General features: G+C 36.7%; 1 protein-coding gene across 1 annotated transcript; it reads left to right on the forward strand.

Moving 5' to 3' along the window:
- Positions 1–11,313: 11,313 nt before the first annotated feature.
- On the forward strand, positions 11,314–12,347 carry LOC109206028. Its single transcript, XM_019368792.1, has 3 exons — positions 11,314–11,344; positions 11,433–12,160; positions 12,237–12,347. The coding sequence occupies exons 2-3, from the start codon at positions 11,453–11,455 to the stop codon at positions 12,345–12,347; spliced, it is 819 nt and encodes a 272-aa protein (XP_019224337.1). The 5' UTR covers positions 11,314–11,344; positions 11,433–11,452.
- Positions 12,348–24,368: the final 12,021 nt, after the last annotated feature.

Genomic DNA, 24,368 nt, shown 5'->3' on the forward strand with positions numbered 1-24,368 from the left:
CATCTCTCTCACTTTTAGTAAAATGGAATTCATTGATTCTACGTTGTTGTTGTTAGCATATCATAACGTCGTCGTGGGAACCACGATCGAGCCCATCTCTCTGGAGGCTCTTCCATTATGTAATTGTATGTTTTCTTGTCAACACTTTTGAGTTGGGACATTAACTGATTAAAATCTTCACGTTTGTATGACCTTGCAGCACTTTGAAAAAAATTTATTACCGTGGCTTTCGCATGTCTTTGCTTTAAATTTTTCTCAAAGTGATAGAGGCAGATACCATGGTGAGCTTTAGGATAAACTTTTCTATGCGATCAATTGGTTTCTATCTGACAAGAAAACCAGTTCACGACGGGCTCGAATTGCTTTTCTCATTTGCCCGAAGAACCAAATGTATGCCTCATTGTTTTCTAACTCTGCTACACCAAAAGATAGAGGAAAGATTTGATTGTTGGCATCCTTTGATACAGTAATAAATAGAACACCACGATATTTTGACTTTAAAAACGTTGCATCTACTGCAATAACGGGTCTACAGTAGGACCAACCAGCTATTGATGCCGCAGGAGCAAAGAACATGTAAGCAAATCTGTATAGTAAAACACAAAAAAATAAATCATAAGGTGTGAAGTTTTGCAAATAGGAACATTTGAAACTTCAGGCTTATGGTTAGTATTGTTTTGCTTACCTATTCTGCTCATCTCTTTTTATGCTTGTGTACGTTCCTGAGTTTTTTTGCACCATCATATATAGGTATGAAGGAAGAATCTGGTAGTTCTCTTCCGGTGTTCCCCTTATGCAAGCAACAGCTTTTTGAATAGCGCGCCATGCCTTGTGATAACCAATGTCAATTCCAAATTTCTTTTTCATTTCATTTTCTACAAAGGCGGGTGTAACCTCTATCTTTTTGTCTCGAACATGTTCTATAATTTGTTCACTTATAAAATTTGATGTAGCATGCGTCTGATCTGATTTTCTTGCATCAACCGAGCATTCATGGTTGTTATGATATTTTATCACCCTGAATAGTGTGGAATTTTTTATTCTGGTAGCACGTACATTCCAACCACATTTCTCCACGATGCATTTCGGCTCGTATCTCTTTGAACATGATCTAACAGCAGTGAATTCAACTTTCTGGTTTATCTCCGAGCTGTAGAAAAATTTAGTCATGTTTTGTTTGTTCTCAAAAAATTGATCCAACTCTTACTTCCTCAGGCAACGCATCGTGCCTAAGTATTTTACATGGTAGAGATTCTTTCAGCTTTTTCCTCTCTCTTTTTCTTGATTTCTGAGAAGCACTAGAAGTTTCAACAATATCTTCAATTCTATCTGATGTTATCGGTATAAGCTCCATGCTTACTTCATTTTTGTTGTTGCTTATCATTGTAGAAGGTAACAAAAAACTTTGTTGGATTGTGTGTTGGTTGTCAATTTGCATTATTAGTTGTCCTTCTTCTTCTTGGTCATCGACAAACTGATATGAATGTATTGGAGGAGCGGGTAATTGTTGCAGCATTGTGTATTCTGAAGCAGCTGTAATGTTAGAAGGTTGTTTCTCGTTCTCTAGTGCCATTATTGGCTATCCTAGTTCATGTTGATAACCAGCAAATGGTTCTGAATCTATTGTATATGCAAGAGATTGTTTGAATGCTGCAGATTCTGGATGTTGTATTTTTTCGACGACGAAATGGCAATTCTTGTAGGCTGAATCAGTTGTAAGCAAATGTATACAGGCACTGAGTTCTTCATCTGAAGTTACAAGCATTCCTTTGCTTGTATTTAGTTTGATATCAAACCACACCTTTAGTGAATTTCTGCTTGAATCAATATTTGTAACTTCACTAATTTTCTTCAGGAAAGTATTGAATGATACTTTCTTATTAAGCAGAAGAATTTTTGTATCATGATCCAAGTATTTGAAATCAAGAGTCCACCTCCCATTGAAAGTAATAACAACGCAAATCGAACCCATCCCGCAGAAGCATGTTTAGTGCCAAGTATTAGGAAAGTGAACAGAAGAATTTAATTATGAAGCTGAAGTTGAGCAAATATAGTAGAACATTTCAGCTTGTTGATAGTGAAGTTTTTCGAAAAAAGCTGATGAAGAAGGTGATTAAACCAGGACAAGACTTAAGCATAAACTAAATTTAACTTCAGCATGGAGGAGAAAATTACATAGTGCAGCCGGAAAACTTTTAGGTTGTTTGTCCTGAAGTTTTTACAAGTGAACTAAATCACTTCAGCATCTTCTGCTGAAGCTTTTTGAAAAATCTGTATGACAAAATTAATGAATCCAGGACAAAAACTTCAGCTTACTAGGTGCTGAAGTTTTTAGAAATGAACTAACTAACTTCAGCACAATGGGCTGAAGTTTTTGAAAAATCTGTATTACAAAATTAATGAATCGAGGACAAAAACTTCAGCTTACTAAGTGCTGAAGTTTTTAGAAATGTACTAAGTAACTTCAGCACAATGGGCTGAAGTTATTTGAAAAATCTGTACGACAAACTAATTAATCCAGGACAAAAACTTCAGTTTATTAGCTGCTGAAGTTTTCAGAAATGAACTAAAAAACTTCAGCACATTGGGCTGAAGTTTTAGCAAATGAACTAAAAAAACTTCAGTATGTTTGAAGTTTTTAGAGTGCATTAATTGTATAGTATAGAAATAATTAAAGTAGTAATTATTTTTCTTTGGGTTATGTGTTAGTGTAATAATTACATTCCTATCACGTTCATGCACTATTTTTATTAGACGTTTAGAATTCCTCTATGCCTTTAAATATACCATGGAGAAGTTTTTTTCGCCTATATAAGTGCGCTATGCCTTGTGAGTTTATTCACTGAAACACATATATTTTACCAGATAAAATACAAAAAGAAGAAAAATAGATGTTGTAATAAGGCAAATAGTTGACGAGATTAAGCAAGACATAATTGAGGCTTTTGAGCTCTAACTGGATGAGTTCATAGAAAAGTATGACAGGGAGCTTGAAGAAATCAACACCAAGCTTGTTATGCTTGAGATGTTTGTGAAATTTGATAATCTTGCTGATGAAGATGCTCGTCCATCTGACAATGACGACGATGATGATGACGATTAGTTTTTTTTAGTATAATCCTTTTAGATAAAGGATTATTATGTTATTTGTTTTTTTATGTAATTTTAAGTTATCTTTTTATTTTTTTTAATGAAAAGTTCTGTTTTTCAGTTAAGTTTTTTGTGCGTTTTTTTTTAATATTAATTCTATTCAAACTCGAGAAATGACAGAGGAGATGAACTAAATAACTACAACAGATTTTAAAAAAAAAAACTCATCCGAAAATTAAGCATTTTTTGTATGAAGTATTTCCAAAAAATCATAATAAAATACAAAGTGCAGGAGGAAAACTCCAGCTCCTTTTGCTGAAGTTTTCAAGAATGAATTAAATAATTACAATTTTAATTTATATTTTATTTTATGTAATGAAAAATGATATTTTTGTATTAATGTTTTTGTGCATTTTTCTTTTTATATTAATCCTTTTTAAACTTAAAAAATAACTGAGGAATTAACAAAAACTTATCCGAAAATTACATATTGCAGGACAAAATATTAAGCATATTTTAGCAAATGAACTAAAAAACATCAGCATATTTTTATATGAAAAATGTTTTATATTCCGAAACATAAGCATTATTTGGTATGATGTTTTTTCAAAAAAAAATTAATAAAAATAGTGTAGGAGGAAAACTTCAGCTCGTTCTGCTAAAGTTTTTTAAGATAAACTAAAAAACTTCAGCATGCCATGCTGGTTCTGCTGAAGTTTTTAAAGATGACTAAAAATCTTCAGCATCCCATGCTGAAGTTTTTGAAAAAGTTTTACGTTTCTGCTGAAGTTTTTTAAAAAGCTTATCAAATGCTGAAGTTTTTGAAAAATCTGTATGACAAAATTAATGAATCCAAGACAAAAACTTCAGCTTATTAAATGCTGAAGTTTTTAGAATGAACTAACTAACTTCAGCATAATGGGCTGAATTTTTGAAAAATCTGTATTACAAAATTAATGAATCCAGGACAAAAACTTCAGCTTACTAAGTGCTGAAGTTTTTAGAAATGAACTAAGTAACTTCTGCACAATGGGGTGAAGTTATTTGAAAAAGCTGTACGACAAAATTAATTAATCCAAGACAAAAACTTCAGCTTGTTAGGTGCTGAAATTTTTAGAAATGAACTTAATAACTTCGGCACATCCCATGCTGAAGTTTTTGTTCAATATTAAATTTTAATTTATTTTTTATTTTTACGTAATGTAGGAGGAAAGCTTCAGCTCGTTCTGCTGAAGTTTTTAAAGATGAACTAAAAACTTCAGCATCCCATGCTGAAGGTTTTGTTCAATATTAAATTATAATTTATGTTTTTATTTTTATCCAGTGTAGGAAGAAAACTTCAGCTCGTTCAGCTGAAGTTTTTAAAGATTAATTAAAAAACTTCAGCACTTTATGTTGAAGTTTTTGTGCAATATTAAATTTTAATTTATGTTTTATTTTTGCACAGTGCAGCTATGTTTCAGCTCGTTTTCTTAAAGTTTTTACATATGTACTAAATAACTTCAGCTTGATTAAACTACAAGACAAATACTTCAGCATATGTAAAAACTCAGCTTGTTTAGCAAACAAACCAAAAATTTCCACATATTATGTAGTGGAAAACTTCAGCATATTTGAATTTGTCGGATTAGAATGTTAGAATTCAACGTGAATCAGATTTAGAATGCAAATTCAGCATATCAGTGAAGATGAATCATGAAATCAATCAGAAAACATATATCATCAAATCAATCAGTTTCAAAAACTATTTTGAATTCTGAAGATGAATTTGAATACTCACAATGTATTTTGTAATTTTGAATTTGAAATTTGAATCTGGTTCAAATCTGGTTTGCGAGAGGCGATCTGAGGAGAGACGGAGTGATGGAGGAGAACCGTAAATTGATTTATGCGTGATGCATCTTTTATATGTTTTGGAAGGGGTATAATGGTCATATTATTACGGATTTTTTGTTAGTTGGCTAAGAAATAAATAGTTTTTAAAAATATGGTAGAGGTTAAAAGGTGGCATAAATATAGGGTACAGCTGCAAATCCCCCAAGATATTGTATTTGTAATGGTTAATTCATTTTAGCCATTTCTTGCCCAAAAATATGTCTATTTATGTCTTTACCACTTTTAAAAGAAGTGGACAAGCAACCAATATTTGGTGGAAACTTAAATAGTTTTATTCTTTTGGAGTAATATTAGACGAATTCTCGTGACATTTTTAATGAGTAGGTGCAATTTTGAGCTACCAATGAAGTTTCTAATTATGGTAGCTTCCGTAATGCATCAAAAATACATGAGAAGTATATATTTATGTGGTGTTACTGTGATATGTATGGATATTAAATGATGGAACAATCTCATTAAGTTGGTTGTTGTAACTAATTTTAGTTAGGTTAAAGAACATAAGCGTCCTTGTCCTGTAATTAATATTTTACTTACCGTTAATTATTGGTTTATTATTGATTTCTATTGAGACTGTGGTGAATGAATATTATATACCTGTTGATGCCAGTATGTCGAATAATTAAGTAGTAATAGGCTTTTTATGTCGAGATTATTGATCATTGGAGAATCAAACTTATACTAAATCTTTTTCTGATATCATATGTTTGTATATCATGGAAGGGACATGAGTTTAAATAAAAAAGAAGGAAAAGAAAAGAAAAAAAAAAAGATTTTGGCATAGTGTGACAACATACTCATATAATTAGCAGAAAATAGCCCTAGTTATAGATATTAGCATCAAATAGCCAATAAATGTATATCACAATAATAATGTGTATATCACAACTTTTTTTATTCCTTGTGTACATCAACATGTATATTAAAATTTTATTTTCCTTCTTGTATATCTAAAATATGAAATATAGTTATTTAACATTTATTGTTGCCTTTTTATCAATGTATACCACAATAAAAATAATTATATTATTTGTATATCGCGGTGTATAACACACCGAATGTATATCAAAATTTATTTTCTTTCTTTTTATATGAAAATGTTATTTACTCCTATAATTATACTTATTATTTTTATATTTTAAAACTTTCTCTAAACCTGTTACATCAAAAAATTATTTTCCTTCTTTGATCAATAAAAAAAATTGAAGTAAGTTTATTCAGAATTAATTTCATTCTTTTAGAATTAGTTAGGACGATTTGATTCCAATTAACATTTTATTGCCTTATCTAACATTGTATATCACGATATACAACATGATATACATACGGATACACATGATGATATACATAGATATACACCACCTCAAACAGACATATTTTCTTTTTAACAATTAAAAAAAGAAGGAGGAGGAGGAGGAGGAACAACGCAACAATCGGATGAAGACAAGAAGAAAACTAGATAAGAAACAAATCTTTTCACAGAGTTGCCGTCGTGATGAGAAGTTCTAAACTTCCTAGAAAAATGTATTCAACCATGATGATATACATAGATATACACCACCTGAAAATACACATATTTTCTTTTTAACAATTAAAAAAGAATAGGGAAGAAGACGAAGAAGAAAATTGGAGTCTGCCAAAGAGATACAAATCAAATCGAACAAAGCAACAATCGGATGAAGAGAAGAAGAAAACTAGATAAAAAACAATTTTTTTTTAGAATTGCCGTTGTGATGAGAAGCTCTAAACTTCTTAGAAAAATGCATTCTTCAACCATTACAACTTCCCAAACATTATCAAAGAACACATGCCCTTCCAAATTCAGATTGAAGAAGAAAATTTACTAAATCGAAGAAGAAGAGACAAAATGATTGAAGAAGAAACTTGGAGAAAAAATATGGGGAGAGAGAAGAAAAAATACGGGGAGCGAGAATAATAAGAAACTAGGGTTATTCAGGATTTGGCTATTTGATGCCAATTTTGTGGGGTTATCTTTGCCAAACCTAATATAAGGCTAAAATATTACCAATTTTCTTTATGTGTTGTCATACCATACAATTTTTTTCAAAAAAAAAAAAAAATACTTAATAATGTTTCCATTTTCGGATAAAAAAATGTTTCCATTTTATGGCATATAGGTCCAGCCCAAACTAGATCCAGCAAGGCCCAAGTGCATGTCCTGTTTGAAGCAACGAATGTGTTCCTTTGCGGAATTTGAGTGCTACAGAGCCCAAATAATGACGTAGAAATGACATCAGGTAGCCACTTTAAAGGGCTGCTATTTAGGAATTAGCCAGTATGTTCTAAATTTTAGTTTTTCAGTTTAATTTTTCTGGACAAAAATGTCATAAATTATCCTGAAGTTAATATTTTTAGTTTAAATTTTTTAGTATAAAATAAGTAGTGGCTAATTTGTTAACAGCATCCTTAAGAATGGCTATCTGTGCACTTGCCCCAATAATGACCCATTGGCCAAAAGTGTAGTCTTTAATATCCTGTCCATTTGCACAAATAATCACTCTTAAGGTTTCTCTTTAATACATGGCCACAACATAAAAATTAGTGCAACTTTAGCCAGTTATGACCATGTTTTATAGAGCAGTTTTAAAAGTGGTTATTTTTTTTTTATCAATACAGTAGGTGCAGTTCCACGTCTTGTCAAGGAGGTGGATCCGCCTATGATGTTATGAGGATATAAACTAGTTTCCTTTTGTTACATTATGATAAAATGTATATTTTAACCTTTTGTTACTTCTGGGTTTAATAATTTAGGATACAAACATTTTTGAATGTTTAATACTTTGCTATCAGCATGAAGGAATTTGGCGGTATAAATGAAATCCCTCAATGTTTAAGTCTCAGGTTCGAGCTATGTGAATGAAGAAATACCTAGTAGGAAGCGTTTCCTCCTAAAATAGGCCATACATGATTCAAGTGTTGATTAGTGTGAACTAGTAATTTTTGAATACCAAGTAATTAAAAAAAGTACTTTGTTGTCCGTGGTCGTGACGAATTTCTTATTAGATTTTTGCTTAATATAATCCAATTTGCATTAAAAAGGAGAATTTTTAATCACTTCCACTAAATTTTGGTAAGTATCACTTTCATTGATCTTAAGGAAGAGAATTTATAACATGTGCAACTTCAGGGAATTGGATATTTTAACAAAAAGACCTAGATCAGATCAAAAGGATGAGACTCCTCTCAATTTCTCATTATCTCTATTTTGCCACCCAAATACTTTTGGTTACACCCGCCTAGCCATAAATTTTGATTCACTATAAATAGCCGTAAACATTTCTAACTGCCGTTAGTAAATCCAAATTTAAAAACAAAAAAAAAAACAACTTAACCAACCAAATTTCAAAAGCAATTTTGACCTATGTCCTAGTAACTCTGGCTAATGCCACAAAGCTATTATCTCTCATAGTTACTGATTTAACCTTAAATTCAATCAAAACACTTTACCCAAAATTCTCCTGCATGCTTCTTTCTTTCTCTGTCATTTAAGAATTCTTCAAAAACTTCCATCACTTCAAAAGGCTTTCGTATAAAACAGTATTTCTAGCTTTTTCTTCGTTCTGCCATTGAAGCCAGAACCCAAAAGATTTTGGTTCTTCAAAAATTACTTTGCCATTGGTGAAATGGGTAAAATGACATATACAAATATACCATAAAATTATAAAATCCACGAGAAATATTTTTATTTAGAGAGTCTCTCAAAGTTCATATCTACCATAGTCTGAATCCATTACACACTAGCTTACACACATTATACACTTAGTATACAGCGTAGAATTGATGCATAATTACTGCATAAGCCGTATATAATCATTGTATACATTGATTATACACTTATTACACCCAAGTTATACGCTTAATATGCAAACAACAGACCCAGAGCCTCCCCCTGTACATGACATTACTTCAACCAAAAAATGCATCCGCTGTAAGAATTCGTAAATAGGAGTAACGCATATTTTCAGTAGTCACCGTCGAAAAAAAAAGCAAAAAAAAAATCCAGTTACACCACCTAGAAAACCAGTGGACCGTAGATAGAGAAAGAGAAAGAGCAATTGGGTTTGAGGCCGAGAAAAAAGAAGCAAAGAAATGGGTGAATGGGAGGAAGGAAAAGAGAGGCGAAAGAGAAAGAAAAAAAATAAAGAAGAGTAGCCTATCACTTTTTTGAAGAACGAGGGAGGCGATGCAGAGCGAGGAGGAGGATGGGGGTGAGCGCTAGTTTTTTTGGGGGGAAAGTGGAGATCCGAAAAAAAAAAAAAAAAAAAAGTAAAGTAGGGGTGGTAATTATTTAAATCGAGTAATAAAAATAAAATGAGGCTATTAAAAGTTTATATCCTAAATGGCTGCTAGTCCAGTTAATAATGCTAAGTTGGAATTGACTAAAGTAAGGCCCTAATCATGGTTAGAATAATTAATTCCTTCCATATTTTTGTTCCTAAATATTTTTACAACCCCACAATTCTAGCTTTTCATTATCTCTTTCATAAATATATTAAAAGCTTTTCTTTCTTACCTGTAATAATATAATTAGAACATTAATTTGACTTGCATAAAGAAGCAGTAGTGCAAGAAAACTGTTTACCCTGGAATCCGGATAACAATTGAATTTATATGGGGTTTTAAGGATCCGTGAACTAAAAGATACAAAAGGTTTGGATTGAGGAAAATAAAAGATAAAGACTCAACAATTGCTGTTAAAGTAAATAATCGCAGAATATAATATTGCTTAGAACAATTGTGCTTGATAGCGTACAAGAATTGAGAGAGATGGTACTGTAGTGTAATGGTTTCCGATCCCCTCTTTATGGGGTCTTCTCCCCTTTTATACATTCTGATTAAGGGTAAAAATAAGGTAGGTAAATTAATTACATCGTGGATCCCTGTAATTACGCCTTAATGGCCTGAAGTGGTTGAGAAAATCACGTTTGGGCGAGATATCCGGCGACGCTTGGTTATCCGTTACGAGTCCGGCTTCCGACCTTGTGTGTTTCTCCATCCGGTGGTGACTCATATCGAGCTCTGCAACGGTCTCGAAATGACTCGACCTCGGTTGTTGACGTGGCCGTCGTTCTACCTTGCATCCAGGTCGGGTTCGATGGCCCCGACCTGCCCCGGACCGGACCCAACCCGGTCGGGCTCAAGCAAAAAGGGTATCACCCAATACAGATAGTCCCCTCGTTTATTAGAGAGTAATGATAATAAACGATATGATCGGTGACGTGATGCCCGTGACGTATGGCCATACGCCAGCTGAAAAAGCCATCGAGTGCTCTGACCACGTCTGCTGCAGGCATTTAATGCTTCTCTTAATTATCTGTCGCTTCGTGTCTGTAACTTCGCGATTCGTGTCGCCGCCTCATGGGAAAAGTATAAACGACCCTTCCAGGTTCAACATTTCTTATCTTTCTCAAATTTTGCGTTGGTTGTATTTTCTTTTCATCTCTTCGTAAAGCTTCAAGAAATGGCGAAAACTTCACAAAGTGTTCCTTCTAGACCAAGCTCGTCTGCGAGCCCCGCTAGATCTGATGAACCTGCGCCAGAACCCCCATTGAAAGCTTTCACACCGACTGGTTGCTCGGTATCTGCCGACTTCCAGGTTGAAAACCCATCATCGGTCCCGGGTCGCGGCGAACCGGCATCGGAGTATATCAGCCTAATCACTCCCGGTTGCCTAGACCGGGTGAGGGCTGAATGTAGATGGGAAGGGAAAGACCTGGTCGCCCCTTCCCGTGACGAGTCGATTATGACTCACGTTGAAGGGTATCTTAGTGTATATACATATCCCTTCACCTTAGGCCCCTTAGAACCCATTATAGTGGAGTTCTGCCGGCGGTACGAGGTGACCTTAGGTCAGATCCACCCCTCGATGTGGCGGATCGTATATCTCTTTCGGTTTTTTGTTGAGAGAGTCGAGGGCGATTTTCCCTTTACCCTCGACCATCTTCTTCGACTATACAGCCCTCGAATATTTCGAGGGGGATTAATAAAACTGGCCCGCCGGGCTAGCAAACCCCCATTCTCCAGCATCGATGAAGACAAAGATCGAGGCTGGATGAGCAGGTTTGTCCGGATCAGGACGTCCGACCTGATTCCGGCTGATTGCATGCCATTTCCGGAGAGGTGGAACCTCAAACGTAAGTATTTTCTCACTGTTCATCTTTTAGAGTGTGTTTTCCTCAACTTCTTCCTGAAACCCCCTTTTCTTGTGCAGCGGTGACCCAAACTCCAGCTGCCGTCAAGGATCTGGCCGGCTGGGTAAACAAGATAGTGGCCCAGCGGCCATATTCGGAGCGAAACTGGAAGGAAATCTCCAAAGGTCGGTGGGAGGTGAAAAACCATGGTAAGCCTTCTTTTTGACCGGTAGCGCACCAAGTTAACGCATTTTTTCTTGTATATCGGGAATGCATCATAACCCTCGTGTTTTGCAGGCTTGCCCAAGGACGCGGAGATGAGGTCTTCAATACTATGCCCCCTTCCGGTTCCGGGAGAAAATAAAAGGCCCTGGGAGTCCGGTACGGACGAGCCTCAAAGGAAGACTAAGCGGACAAAAAGGGCCGCCCGCAAACCAAAAAGCCAAATCGTCTTGTCCTCCGAGGAAGAGGATGACAAAGAGGATGACGATGAGGAGCAGCCGGAGCTCGTCCGCCATCGATCCATTCGACCGGACCCCGAGCCGGTGGTCGATCCAGCTGAGGCTCCTCCCGAGGACGTGAGGGTTGAGGATGCTAGTGAACCCTCGGCCCCTGCGCGGGCGTCCCCGGGTACCGATCACCCGGTTACGTCCCCCCCGTCTTCCTCGACTTGGGGGCAGCTGCCGGACGACATCCAGATGATGGGAGGTAGCTTCGAGACCTTTTTTGATGGGGTACCCTCCGCCAACACTTTCGGGCTCGAAACCCCCCGGAAAGACCCTCAGGCCGAATCAAGTGGGACTTCGGCCGTCAACAAGCTTGTCGATAGGTTTCCAGCTCCGAGCCTGGACCCGGACTGTAACAGGATAGTATCTTTTGCTATCCCCAAAGACGTCCGGGCTCTGGGGCCCCCGGTCGGGGTTGCAAGCTATCTTCATCACCTGATGACGGAGGAAGACCGGGCTGCAACCGAGGCTGTAGATTGGACATGCCTTTTCAACGAAGCCCAACAGGCGCAGCTCAAGGTACTTGCTTCTTCCTTTATTTCTAATATTTTTGCCTTGTGATTCAGTACTGACTCTTTAGACTTTTTCTTTGCAGGCATCGGTGCTATATCACTCGATGTTCCTCCGGATCAAGGACAAAATGGAGACGGAGCGAGAGGGGCGCCGGGTCCTTGAAGAAAAGCTGCTAGAAAGCCGGACCGGATAAGACCTTTTGAACAAAGAGCACGCGTCCTGTGCTATCCGGCTGGAGGAAGCGAAGAAAGAGCTTGGTTATAAGCTAAGGGGGGTGCAAGCCGAGCTTAATCGGGTTAAGGCCGAGCTTGACGAGAGCAGAGCCGAACTTGATGAGAACAAAGCCGAACTGGAAGCCCGGGTGCAACAGTTGGAGTCGGAGAAGACTTCCCTTCGGAAAGAGGTTGCGGACTTGAAGTTGGCCAACGAGGCTCGAGTCCTTGAAATTGAGCTATGGACCAATCGATTTCAGGAAGCTGAGGCTAAAGTTTCCCAAGGCGAGGAGACTGCCAACGATCTGGTGGCCCAATATAGGGCCGATGCTGATGCGGCCAACCAGCAGTCAAGAATGTTAGCCGAATATGCGAAGTGTCAGGCCCGGCTTGAAGTTCTTACCGAACTCCAACGTCGCGATTTCGATCTTGCATCGGACGTCACCAAAGCCGCCGAAGCTGAGGACGCTTCGAGAAGGGCGACGTTCCCCGAAGAATTCGAGGATGGCTCTGATTGACTCCGGGAATAGGCTAGGCTTTGTTTTGTTTTCCCCTCTTATGTAATTGCTCCAGTAGCGAGCTTTTTTATGAAACATTGCCCTTTGCCATCTATTGCTCCTTTTTCAATCTTGTTATTACTTTGCCTTTTATCTTTTTGGAACGATGGTAGTCCTTTATGTTTTTCGAAGTAGTCTCCGAGTGAATGTATTCGAACTCAGGTGAACTTCGACCTTTGGGTTTTCTCAAGGCAGTCCCCGAGTGAGTTGATTCGAGCTCGGGTAAAAAATCAAACCTTACGTTTTTCAATATAGTCCTCGAACGAGTTTATTCGAGCCCGGGTGAAGTCTAACCCTTAGGTTTTTTCGAAGCAGTCCCCCAGTGGGACAAAACCTTGTAAGGGAAAAAGAGTACAACGCGTATTAACTCCCCCTGATGAGAGCATCAATTCACATCCTTAAGCATTTGCATTCCAATCTTGTGCACCATCTTCAAAAGATCTTTGGTAGAGATTTGATGAACAAATCAGCCATATTAACTTGAATGAATATATTGCACCTTGAAATCATCATTCTTGATAGAGATGAATTGTCTTCAGATGATCTTGTTGGAATCGTCAGTTCAATATCTTCACATAGAGGTGAAAACTCTTGGTATCATATTATCATGCCTATAGTTATAGCAAGATACATTTGTGCACAAATTGCACTGAGGATGCAGTACTTCATGACCATGAATTCTATATGCTTTAAGCAATTTAAATCCTTCAGGGATTGTTAAGTCATATAAGCCATATAATAGACTTTCATGTCATGCTAGACATATAAGATATCGAAAACTGATTGCACATACCATTGACTTTATACTTTCAAGTGTTTGAACTACATGTTCAAAACTACATGTCTTTCATATGAAACCAATTCTATTCGAATTGTTTCTCCAGACTTAAGATCCTCATATATATTTAGTGCTATAATCAATGTCGTCAACAAATATTTTATATCGGTTCCAACCTCCTTATTTTTCATAAAGACATAACATAGAGATTTCTTCATTCATATTTTCAGGTACCTGAATCTCTCTTGAGATTTTATGAAGTGTTATGTCATGTGATCTTCTAGATCACTTGCCTCCTTTATTATGATCATTTTGATTATTTGCTCGTCTTCTTTATCAAGAAGTTTATTTGAAACTGATTGTCTATACGCTTTAAGCTTACCATAGACTTTGTCCTTCTAGGACTTAATAGGAGCATTTGCAATGATAATATAGTTACTTTCTTTGGGTCAGCAAATGTGTCTGGCATGCTTTGCAATATATTGCACATGAATTATCCTTTTATGAACTTCAAGTTCATATTATCTTATTCGAGGATCTAGATGTACAAATGATAATTCATTCCACGTAACTTTTTCTCAACTTTTATCATGTCTCCCCCTCATGTTAGAAAAACTAACTTGTTACCTCAACTTTGAGAATCCACCTTTGTGCGTTATGGTGTTAATCAAAATATACACCGCACATCAATAATAATAAGATGGAATTATTTGGTTCCTGACCCTGAACCACTTGTGAGGGGAGAAAAGAATATACTTTCGTATATAACGTATATCAAACTGATATATATATAACTTTGTTCTCATAAGCAATTGTTTAGCTATTAAGTAGAGGCACTTAATAAATTATTTTGCTAAACGAACTGTGATGTAAACCAGCTTATCAAGATGAACTTCTTGAATAAAAAATCTGGAAATTATGCTCGAAATTAAATTATTGAGCAAGTTACCTCGCAAAACACCATGTTGCGGGTTAATAATAATTGCACATGTAACCATCTCATAGATGCATCTTATGTGGTATACATGGCAGGTGAATGGGCCCATATTCACCTTTGATATTTCCAGCATTCATGGGATTCAATCCCAATTTTAATTGGTCTATTAATTAATGAGAACAAGCAATGTAAGAGAATTCGTAAAGAACTTTCTAGTTCTTTAATATTTACCCATGTGAATTCTCTTTTATTTTTGCACATCATACTTGAATTAACATGGCTAAACCAATTATGCCAACTGGATAAATTATCAATATTGATAAACTTCAGGTTTACACCATGACGTGTGCAATTATCAATAAACTCTAAGTTTATTATGATATGGGTTTTTATATCAATAAACTTCTCTTTATTTGTGGCATTCTTTTGTTTATGTAGTACAAATTGGAGAATAAAGCGGGTACCTTTCACATACATATTACCCCGCTACAAGTTGTACTAATAGAAGATATTACATCTTTCCTTTATTTATAGTCTCAATATAATCAACCGCTTTCGCGTATACTTTGGAAACTGAATAAGTTTCTTTGAGACTTACTACAACACAATACCTTATTGGTAATTAATTGTGTTTCTCCAAAATAGTATAATTGGCTCTTGCAGAGTTCTCAATTAATTTTGAAGTACCACATATTCATCAACACCCATATGGTGAATATCTCTTTTAAAGAGAAAGTTATATCATTATGGTTATGGTCAAAATTATATGCAAGATATGTTTCTTGCATTACCGTTGTCTTTTAACAATCACAATGCCAAAATATTTTGGCGTACAATAGGTACATGACCAATGACCATTCATGCCATAATAATGACATTTTTTTCTTATATCATCTCAAACTTCCTTTTAGAGGTGAGTGCGGTATATTCACTACCACTAGCACTTTCATATTCTTTGAAGAATGAATATGTATTCATAAATCAGATGTTGTCACATTCACATCATGAATGGACCATAATCATCTATATGTGCTTTACAAAATCTCATGTCAAATCGATGACAAATATTTTTCACAGAATGAAAGATTATTTTGAGAATCCTTATTGTTCTCATTACCACAAATGATGACGATTATAATTTCGTCTGTTGCCACGTCCATATCCATTGATACATACATAGTAATAATTTTGTCTTCTTTCAGACTTATCACATACTGCTATCACATTCTCTTAAGGGAATGAGAATGGAGCAAATTCAATGGGACGGGTTTTCAATTCTTTGTCCACAATCATACATGAATTTGATCATGGCGAGGCATAGAAATTTTACCACTTCAGGTGGTTATAATTTCTTACAAACTCCATTAGAGTTATAATCAAACTTTGTTGTCTTTGCTTGTATTTAAAATCAAAGTATAGAATAAAAGAGAAAAATACGGTAAAATACTTACCTTAAATCCAGAATTTAATCATGAAGGAAGTTTATGGAATAATTGACAATCATTATGCTCAATCCTAAAGCTTCTACTCAATTGGTTAGAGTCTCGTGCTGATAACGTGTTATAAAACAATAAAAGAAGAAGAAGAGTATTGCAAAGAAAAGTAGAGGGAGAAAATTCTTATTGATTTGGGATGAATTACAATGGGAATAGAAGCCTCTATTTATAGGGAGAGGGTGACTTAGCCACCAAGCAATGAACCCTAGAATCTATCTAAATATAGACATTCACCATAAATACAATTCTATTTATAACACTAAAGTGCTTGTTCAAAGTAAATATATTTAGGAAAGAGATATTGGAAAGCTAAAATTGTGGGATTATAAAAATATTTGAGAGGAAAAATATGGAAGGAATTAATTATCTAACCATGGTTAGAGCCTTGCTATAGTCAATCAAATCTTGGTCTTTAATTTTAAACTATAACATGTGTCTCCAATTGTAATGACACGGCCGGTCGTTTTGTGAATTTGTGTGCCGTTCGGCGGCTTAAGGTCTCGAGCAGCTCGTATTATATGCTATGACTTGCGTGTGTGGCTGAGTTTAATTTTCGGATGACTCGGGGTTAATTTGGAGGAATGATTCTTGTTTTAGAAGCTTAAGTAGTAAGAGTTGACCGGAATTTGACTTTGGTGTAGACGAATCCGGAATGATATTTTGATGATTCCAATGGCTTCGTATGGTGATTTTGGACTTAGGCGTGCGTCCGGATTTGGGTTTGGAGGCCCGTAGGGTAATTTGAACCATTTCGACGAAAATTGGAAAGTTGAAGTTTTTGGAAGGTTGAGAGGTTTGACCGAGAGTTGACTTTGGCGATATCAGGGTCCGAATGCGATTCTGAGAGTTGGATTAGCTCCGTTATTTCATTTTGGACTTGCATGCAAAATTTAACGTTATTCCGGGTTGATTCGATATGTTTCGGCACGAGTTTTGGAAGTTGGAAGAGTTGAAAGTTCATAAGTTCGATTCGTGGTGTGATTCGTAGTTCCTACGTTCTTTGATGTGATTTGAGACCTCGGTAGGTCCGCATTATGTTATGGAACTTGTTGGTAAGCTTGGACGGGGTCCCGGGAGCCCCGGGTGTGTTTCGGACGATTTCAGGTAATTTTCATGCTTGTGATCAGGTCTGGTTCTGGTGCTTCGCACCTGCGATATTTTGGAGCGCAGGTGCGGCTCGCTTCTGCGTGAGCCTGGTCTCTTCAGCGATCATAATGGCCTGGGAGGGAGGGAGCTTCTACGAAGATTGGCACGTAGGTGCGATTGCCGCTTTTGCGGCCCAACGATCGCATATGCGAAGTTGTTCGCTTCTCCGCTTCTTTTGGCGCTTCTGCGATGTCACTGGTGCGACTGTAGTTTCCGCAAATGCGGACCTAGGCCTGGTAAGCTGAGTTCGGAGATGCGGACTTTTGCTCGCAAATACGAAGGGCGCTGGGCAGAACACACAATGTCGAGTGTTTGATATTTTTGAAATATTTTGAGTTGTAGACCTTTGTTTTGGGAGATTATTCGGGGGTGTTTCAAGCAACTCATTGGGGTAAGTGTTCTCTACCCGAATCTTGTTATATTTCATGAAATAGCTATTTTCATCATTTAATTTGTGAATTAAGTTGGAAATTTGGGAAAAATATGTAAAAATCTTTCAAAATATAAAATGATGATTTGAAGGACGCATTGATGTCGGAAATTGATAATTTTGGTATGGTTGAACTCGTATCGGAATGGGTGTTCGGGTTTAATAAATTTTATCGGTTTTCGAGGTGCGGGCCTGAGGGTTGACTTTTTAATTCTTGTTAAAGATTGAAGCTATATTATCTGGAATTATTTCCTATGAGTTTTATTTATGATTTGAAGTTATTTTTGCTAGATTTGAGCCGTCCAGAGGTTGTTTCACTCGATAAGGTCATTTTAGATTATCGGTCTAGCTTCTTTGGGGTAAGTATCTTGCCTAACTTTGTGTGGGGGAACTACCCCTTAGAATTTGAGTCTTTGGTGTTAATTGTGTCATGTGAAGTCCGTATACGCGAGGTGACGAGTACGTGCTCGGGCTTATTTGTGGAATTTGACCGTTTAAGGCTCTTAGGTTCTTATGTTCATTAGATATGAAGTTATTTCGTCATGTTAAATCCCCCATTTACAAGTTTCACCTCTACGTGTCTTAATTGGAATTAAGTGCTTCATGTTCCACCCTTATTGCCGATTAAACTCTTATGTGCCTTAACTGAAGTTGTTACCTCTTTTATTACCATGCTATCTTTTCCGTAATTGCTTATCCTTAATTAAATTTGTTGTATCTCTTCCGTAATTGCTCAACCTTAAATGAAGTTTTGTTATCCTTTATCATTGTTGACTTATCCTTATTTGGAATTATTGACTCATGTTATCTCCCTTATCGTCGAATTGTACTTTTGTGGAATCATTGCTACACATTATCTCTTCCTTGTCGAGCTATTTCTATGATGTACCATTAGTTCCCGTTGTGTCTTTTTGTTGTGAGTTCGTTCTTCCATTTTCTTTATATTCTGAAGTTATTGAGTTTTTTTACTGGCCGTACTCTCGTATTATTGTCGATGTTACTGTTGTATTCGGTGTTGTGGAGCCGAGGGCTATGTGTGGTTGTGATGTTGAAACTGTTTCGAGGAAATATTGTGGCATGTGGGCACATATTGTGAAAGTCATTTATTGAGTTGTTATGCTTTTACACACTTGTTGTTGTTCAGAGAATTGTTATGTTGTTTGCACAAGGTTTCTGCCATGCGGTTATTATTGTGTTTGCACGAGGTTTCTGTCGTGCGGTTGTTATTGTATTTGCACGAGGTTTCTGCCGTACAGTTGTTATTGTATTGTACGAGGTTTCTGTCTTGCCGTTGCTATTGATACGCATGCGGTGGTATAAGGTCTGGTTATTGAAACACATGCAGTGAGATAAGGTGGGCTTAAAACGCGTGGCTAGTAGGGGAACTACTAGAAGCCATGCGGTGTAATAAGGTGGGCTAAAACGCGGAATGCTATTTCAGGAAAAATAATTTTCAAAACTAAATATAAAGGCTCCTGCGGTGATATTAGGAAAGTTGTGATTCATTTTACGATTTGAGACTACGAGGCAGTACCTCGGGAGTGCTCTTGTTGTCATTTACCTTTTCTGTGCACTTATTTTTGATTGTTGTTTTCCTTAGCATACTACTAATTGTTTTCCTCCGTATTGCTCTATTTGCTCAGTTCTATGTAGCTAATCTTGTTGTGCTTGTCGCTGCGTCCACCTCATTGATGTCTTATTTACACTGTATATTACGTGTTGATCGTTTCTTATGTGCCATTCATTGTCTCTACTCTTATTTGTTGACTTAAATTGTGGTAGAACACTTGCACAAGCATACACGTAGATGAATTACCCATATCAGTTTAAGAAGATGAATCCTGACTTATTGACCATTACGTATACTCTTGTCTACTTGCCTTCTGTGTGAGAGTTGTTCTCTCGGCACGTGAGTCGTTCGTGCTGTTATGAATTGAAATGTGGGCACAGGATGCCAAAGTGATTAGGGTTCAAGAATTGGAACTCGTAAACTGTGATTATGAGGCTCCGTACCTCGTGGAAATGTTGAACAAATTTGGTGTGAAAGCGGTTGCTCTTATTGAGTTGTTATTGATTTTTCATATTTTTGGTTTCACCGGACTTAGACTGTGTCCAGCTTACTCTACAACATTAATACCTAACTACTTCCTATTAAATATTGTTGTTATTGGTGTATCGTTGCAAGTATTGTTTGTTATTCCTTACCTTGCTTAGTTGTATATTAATATTGTTTCTCTGTCAGTTCACCTTCACACTTGTTCAGGTTTGTTTAGTCTGGTAGGTGTCTTGACTGTCCCTCATCATTACCCCACCGAGGTTAGTCTTGATAGTTACTGGGTACCGCTATGGTGTACTTATACTACGCTTCTGCATATTTTTGTGCAGATCCAGGTGCCACGGTTGCTGTTGATTATTAGCTGGTTGGTCGAGCTGTGGAGATTCAAGGTAAACCTGTCGTCGCCTTCGCAAGCCTCGGAGTCACCTTCTGATATTGTACTTGTACTGTTTAATTTCCATTCCGAACAGTTACATTTAGGGATTCCTCTAGTAAACTCAGTAGAGCTTATGACTGTGAGCACGTGATTTTTTCCCTATATGAATTACTCCCATAAATTCAAAACAAAATAATTTTTTTTCATTACTTGCAATTTTGTGAATTTTGTGGCATTTTTTGTGCATGTTAATTTTGTTTAAATTAATGAAAAATACAAAAATATTCTGCATTTGCATTTGGGGTTTATTTTTACATTTTTTGGTTAATTAGTAAATTAGTTGTTTTATACAAAAAATGGAAATCACAAAATGGCTCACTTTTGCATTTTTTGCCTTTTAATTTTAAATTAATAATTTCTTTCTTGTAAGAGCAATTAATTTTTCTCAAATATTATATTAGATAATCAGTTTAAGTGTGTAAGTTAATTTAGTTTAAGAGTTTAATTTAAGTCTTAATTAATTGAAAAGAAAAAATATTATTTTTATAAAAGGAAACAAAAAGAGAAGGAAATTGGGTATTTGAGTTAAAGACCCCAAATTGGGCCAGGTCATTAAGAAACCCGAAATTAGCCCTTCTACTCGTCCAGGTCCAGCCCAAATTACCCCATTCGCCCGCCCGTCTGCCCCAAACCCGACCCGTTCCCAAACGATAGTAAACAAAAGATACACAGAACCCTAATCTCCAAGACCCAAATCGGCGCAGCTACTGTTCACTCGCATTCCTCACCCAAACCAGACCTCAAATCACTCAAAATCCATGGCGAGTGAGCCCCAATCTCACACCTCGCGTTTCCCCTCTCTCCTCCTACCATATTACAACCGTTTCTGACAGATTCCCTTTTCCCTCACATGCCCTCTTCGATTTGTTGCGGATTTATCACCCTTGAGATGAAATGAGGAAAAATGGGGAGCGTTAGATCATATTCAAGTTGATCTGCTCCCTCCATTTGTCCCCTTTGCATCAAAAAAGAGATAAAAAATCAGTTTTGGGGAGAGGATTTGAGGGGATTTCTTGGAGATAGATTTTTAGGGAGAGAAATTTGGGAGAACTGGAGAGAATTTTTCAAAAAAGATTGCTCGAGTTTAATTTATGGATTTCCTTCTTTGTTTAGTTTCATTTCTTTAAATTTCAGAATCAGAAAAAGAAATAAAAAGATATAGGTAATTCGGTCATCTTCAGTTTGATTTTTGAATTTTGATTTCAACATGGGAATCGATTAGGCCGAAAATCAAGTTCGACATCAAAGTTTGGTCGCTGATTTGATTCCTGTTTGTCCGCTGCTATTGCTTCGAACATCCATTACTGGATTTAGCCGGGTTTGAGTGAAGAGTTTCACAATTTCAGGTTCATTTCTTGGCTTTTTCTTAGTTGTTTTGATGATTGGTTGAACACGCGATGAGCTGTGATTTTGTGTAACTTTGATTGTATTCATGTGTCATTTTTCTGAAGGATTGAATATAACTTTAAACACTGAATCGTCCGTTTTATTAGTCCGTTCGGAATATGGTGTTCATGTATTTGTGTTGAAAACTTGAAATATGAATCCTCCAGTTCATGGCTGTATGTCCGTCATTCGGCTGCAGTATTTGTTTTGCTCTTACTGGTTTTAGTTTTTAATGGTTTATGTAGAGAGATAAGTGTTTTGAACCATCAACTCGGTTCATCAGATTCTCTTATGAAGTTCTCTGGTTTTGACATGAATTTCCAGTAAATCGAGGGATCGTTTGGTCTCTATTCAAATTGCATATACTAGTTGGAAATCTGGACCCTTTTGAAGACATTTACTCTCAGTTTTAGCCTAAATCCTTTTGAATCCTGTTATCAATGCTTTAATGTTTGTGAGTTGAGTCTGAAATTGAATAGTCGAATCCATTGGGAGTTGTCATCACTGATCCTCCCTGGTTCTCAAACGAGAAGTCTGCTAGAAGTGTTAGGGTCATTTTGCATGTCTATCTGTGCTGCCCTTCACGGGCTGGATTTTGATGAAAGAAAAGTAACATTTCAGCTGCTCGCTTTTGCTTGAAACAGTGATTTTGGAAAGTGGTTAAAGGCAAATTTCTCACATCTAATCTTGTTTGGCTAAGGAGTATTCACGGTTTTGTCATTTTCCATGTTAAGTTGGGTGCAAGGGTCGATTGGTGACTGATTTGAGTACACTATCTGGTACATTTGACCTTGTTTCAACATTTCGAGGTTGTGTTTGATCTTTGCTCTTAGTCTTATATGATTCAATTTGAATTTGTCAAATAGCATGTTTAGTTGGTGAGTAAGAATGGATAAGTCGCAATTTAGTTAGAATTAAACTTTTGGCAATATGTTCACGGACGCTTTGGTTCATTGTCTAAATATGCTTGTCTCTGTTGGTTTGGATCGACTCGTCTCCAGCTTATTAAGTCCTTAATCTGTTCGTCTTCGCTAGTATCTGCTTGACATTCGCATCGAGTTGCTTCCTTGTCTCCATGTGGAAATGCACTCTAATCTTCATGCTATAAAAACTATGCATCTACTGTATTCATGAAGCAATTCTCTCGAGCATTTTGTTTGTTTTCTTGAGGTTGTGCTTGAGATACATTACTTAAATCCTAAAACTAAGTCTTAGTAATTCTTCTTGAGTTCTTAGGATAGTAATAGTGTCTAGGTTGAATCTGAGTGATCCATGTAGTATCATGTTCTGTTTGATTTCAAAAGCTGGCGCTAATTTGCATTGGTTTATGTTTTGATGAGTTAGACCCGTGTTAGTTTGTCTTGGTTCCTTCATGTTAAAATGACACAGGAAGTAGGATTCTTTGCTGACTACAAGAATTTGTGAATCTGGTACGTCGCTTGACGATTCATTCTTGTCAGATCTTGGTTTAAATTGGTGTTGAAACTCAACTGCTTCGCTGCTTGTATATGTGTAGATTTGCTCTATTTTCCTTCTCCGGTTCGAAAGTTATCTGCATTGTTACAGCTGTAAGAATTTTGTTCTTTCGCGCTGCTAAAAACAGTTGATTCGAGCAATGAATCGTGCTCAAACGTGCAGTATTTTGGGACATTTGTTTGGACTGTGAACCTGCTGAAAATCTGCCCTGTCTGGCACTGTTTAAGCAGCAGATCTGCACAGTTTATTTTATAAAAATGCAAATTCTGCACTCTTGGCTCTCATAGGTTTGGTTGCTAGATAGTTTAATATCTGAATGAGGTTTAGCTTTGACTGTTAGTTGTGCAAGTTAAGTTTTCCTTCAGCCATTTGCTGAACAACCTTGAGCTGTTTGTCCTCACATTCCTGTATGTTCCTCACCCCAACAGTCACAGCTTGAGCTCTGTTCACCTGCTTGAGGCTTTTTAGAATTTCAGCCTCATGATTCACTTGACCCCTGGTTCCAGATTTGAAAGGCATAAAACAGAGTTTGAAAACATTGGTACAGATTTTAACAAGTTGATTTATGAGAAAAGTAATTGAATGAATGCTTAGTATTCTCTGTCGGTCTCTCTTGTAGCTTATTCGAATTAGAAGATTCTCTGCCAGCTTCTTGTGTTAAGCTTGAAGTCCTTTCCTCTTCTTCTTGGGCTGGCTTCGAAGCCCACATGCTGAAAATCCCCTTTCATTATTGAAGCCTTGAATTAATTGGTGGGGTTTGGGCCTTCTAGTTAAGTAGCATGCTTGAGTTAAGAGGTTTGCCTCTTGTTCAAGTGTGGACTTGAACTTGAGGCCCAAAGTCCTTAATTACTTTAACTAATAGCAATCCATATTGTTAATCAATTAGGGCCCTTTTAGAGACATTCCATATTAGAAAACAATAGTCTCTTTAAGATGGCCTTTAAATAAAACGAGGTGCGCCACGCCAAACAAAACTCATAAATTGCGTGGCCCTCTTTTAAATTTATATTAAAGCACTTAGAATTCGGGACGTGCCGTTTAGCGAATTTTCACGGCCTCCCGTAAAGATAATAACACGTTAGCCGCTTTAGGCGTGTTTTTTTAATAATCTTACTTTCCTAAATACGGGTGTGCATTTCATGCAACCCAAATCTAAATCCCAAAGCGTTGAATAAAAATGTGTCGAGGATACGGGTGCATTTCATGTGACGTGATCCAAAAACACATTTTTAAACGACGTTCACCTTCTTAAAAAATTTAATTAAAAGCGGTTAAATAATTCTGAAATTGCACAATAGGATAAC

Source organism: Nicotiana attenuata, unplaced genomic scaffold (assembly GCF_001879085.1).
Source record: "Nicotiana attenuata strain UT unplaced genomic scaffold, NIATTr2, whole genome shotgun sequence".
NCBI classification, from domain to species: domain Eukaryota; kingdom Viridiplantae; phylum Streptophyta; class Magnoliopsida; order Solanales; family Solanaceae; genus Nicotiana; species Nicotiana attenuata.

Excerpts from the sequence above, each read along its gene's own strand:
- LOC109206028 (XM_019368792.1), top strand. The coding sequence starts at position 11,453 with ATGAGGTCTTCAATACTATGCCCCCTTCCGGTTCCGGGAGAAAATAAA. Across the intron at positions 12,161-12,236 it reads CCCAACAGGCGCAGCTCAAG|GCATCGGTGCTATATCACTC; the intron begins GTACTTGCTTCT and ends TTTTCTTTGCAG.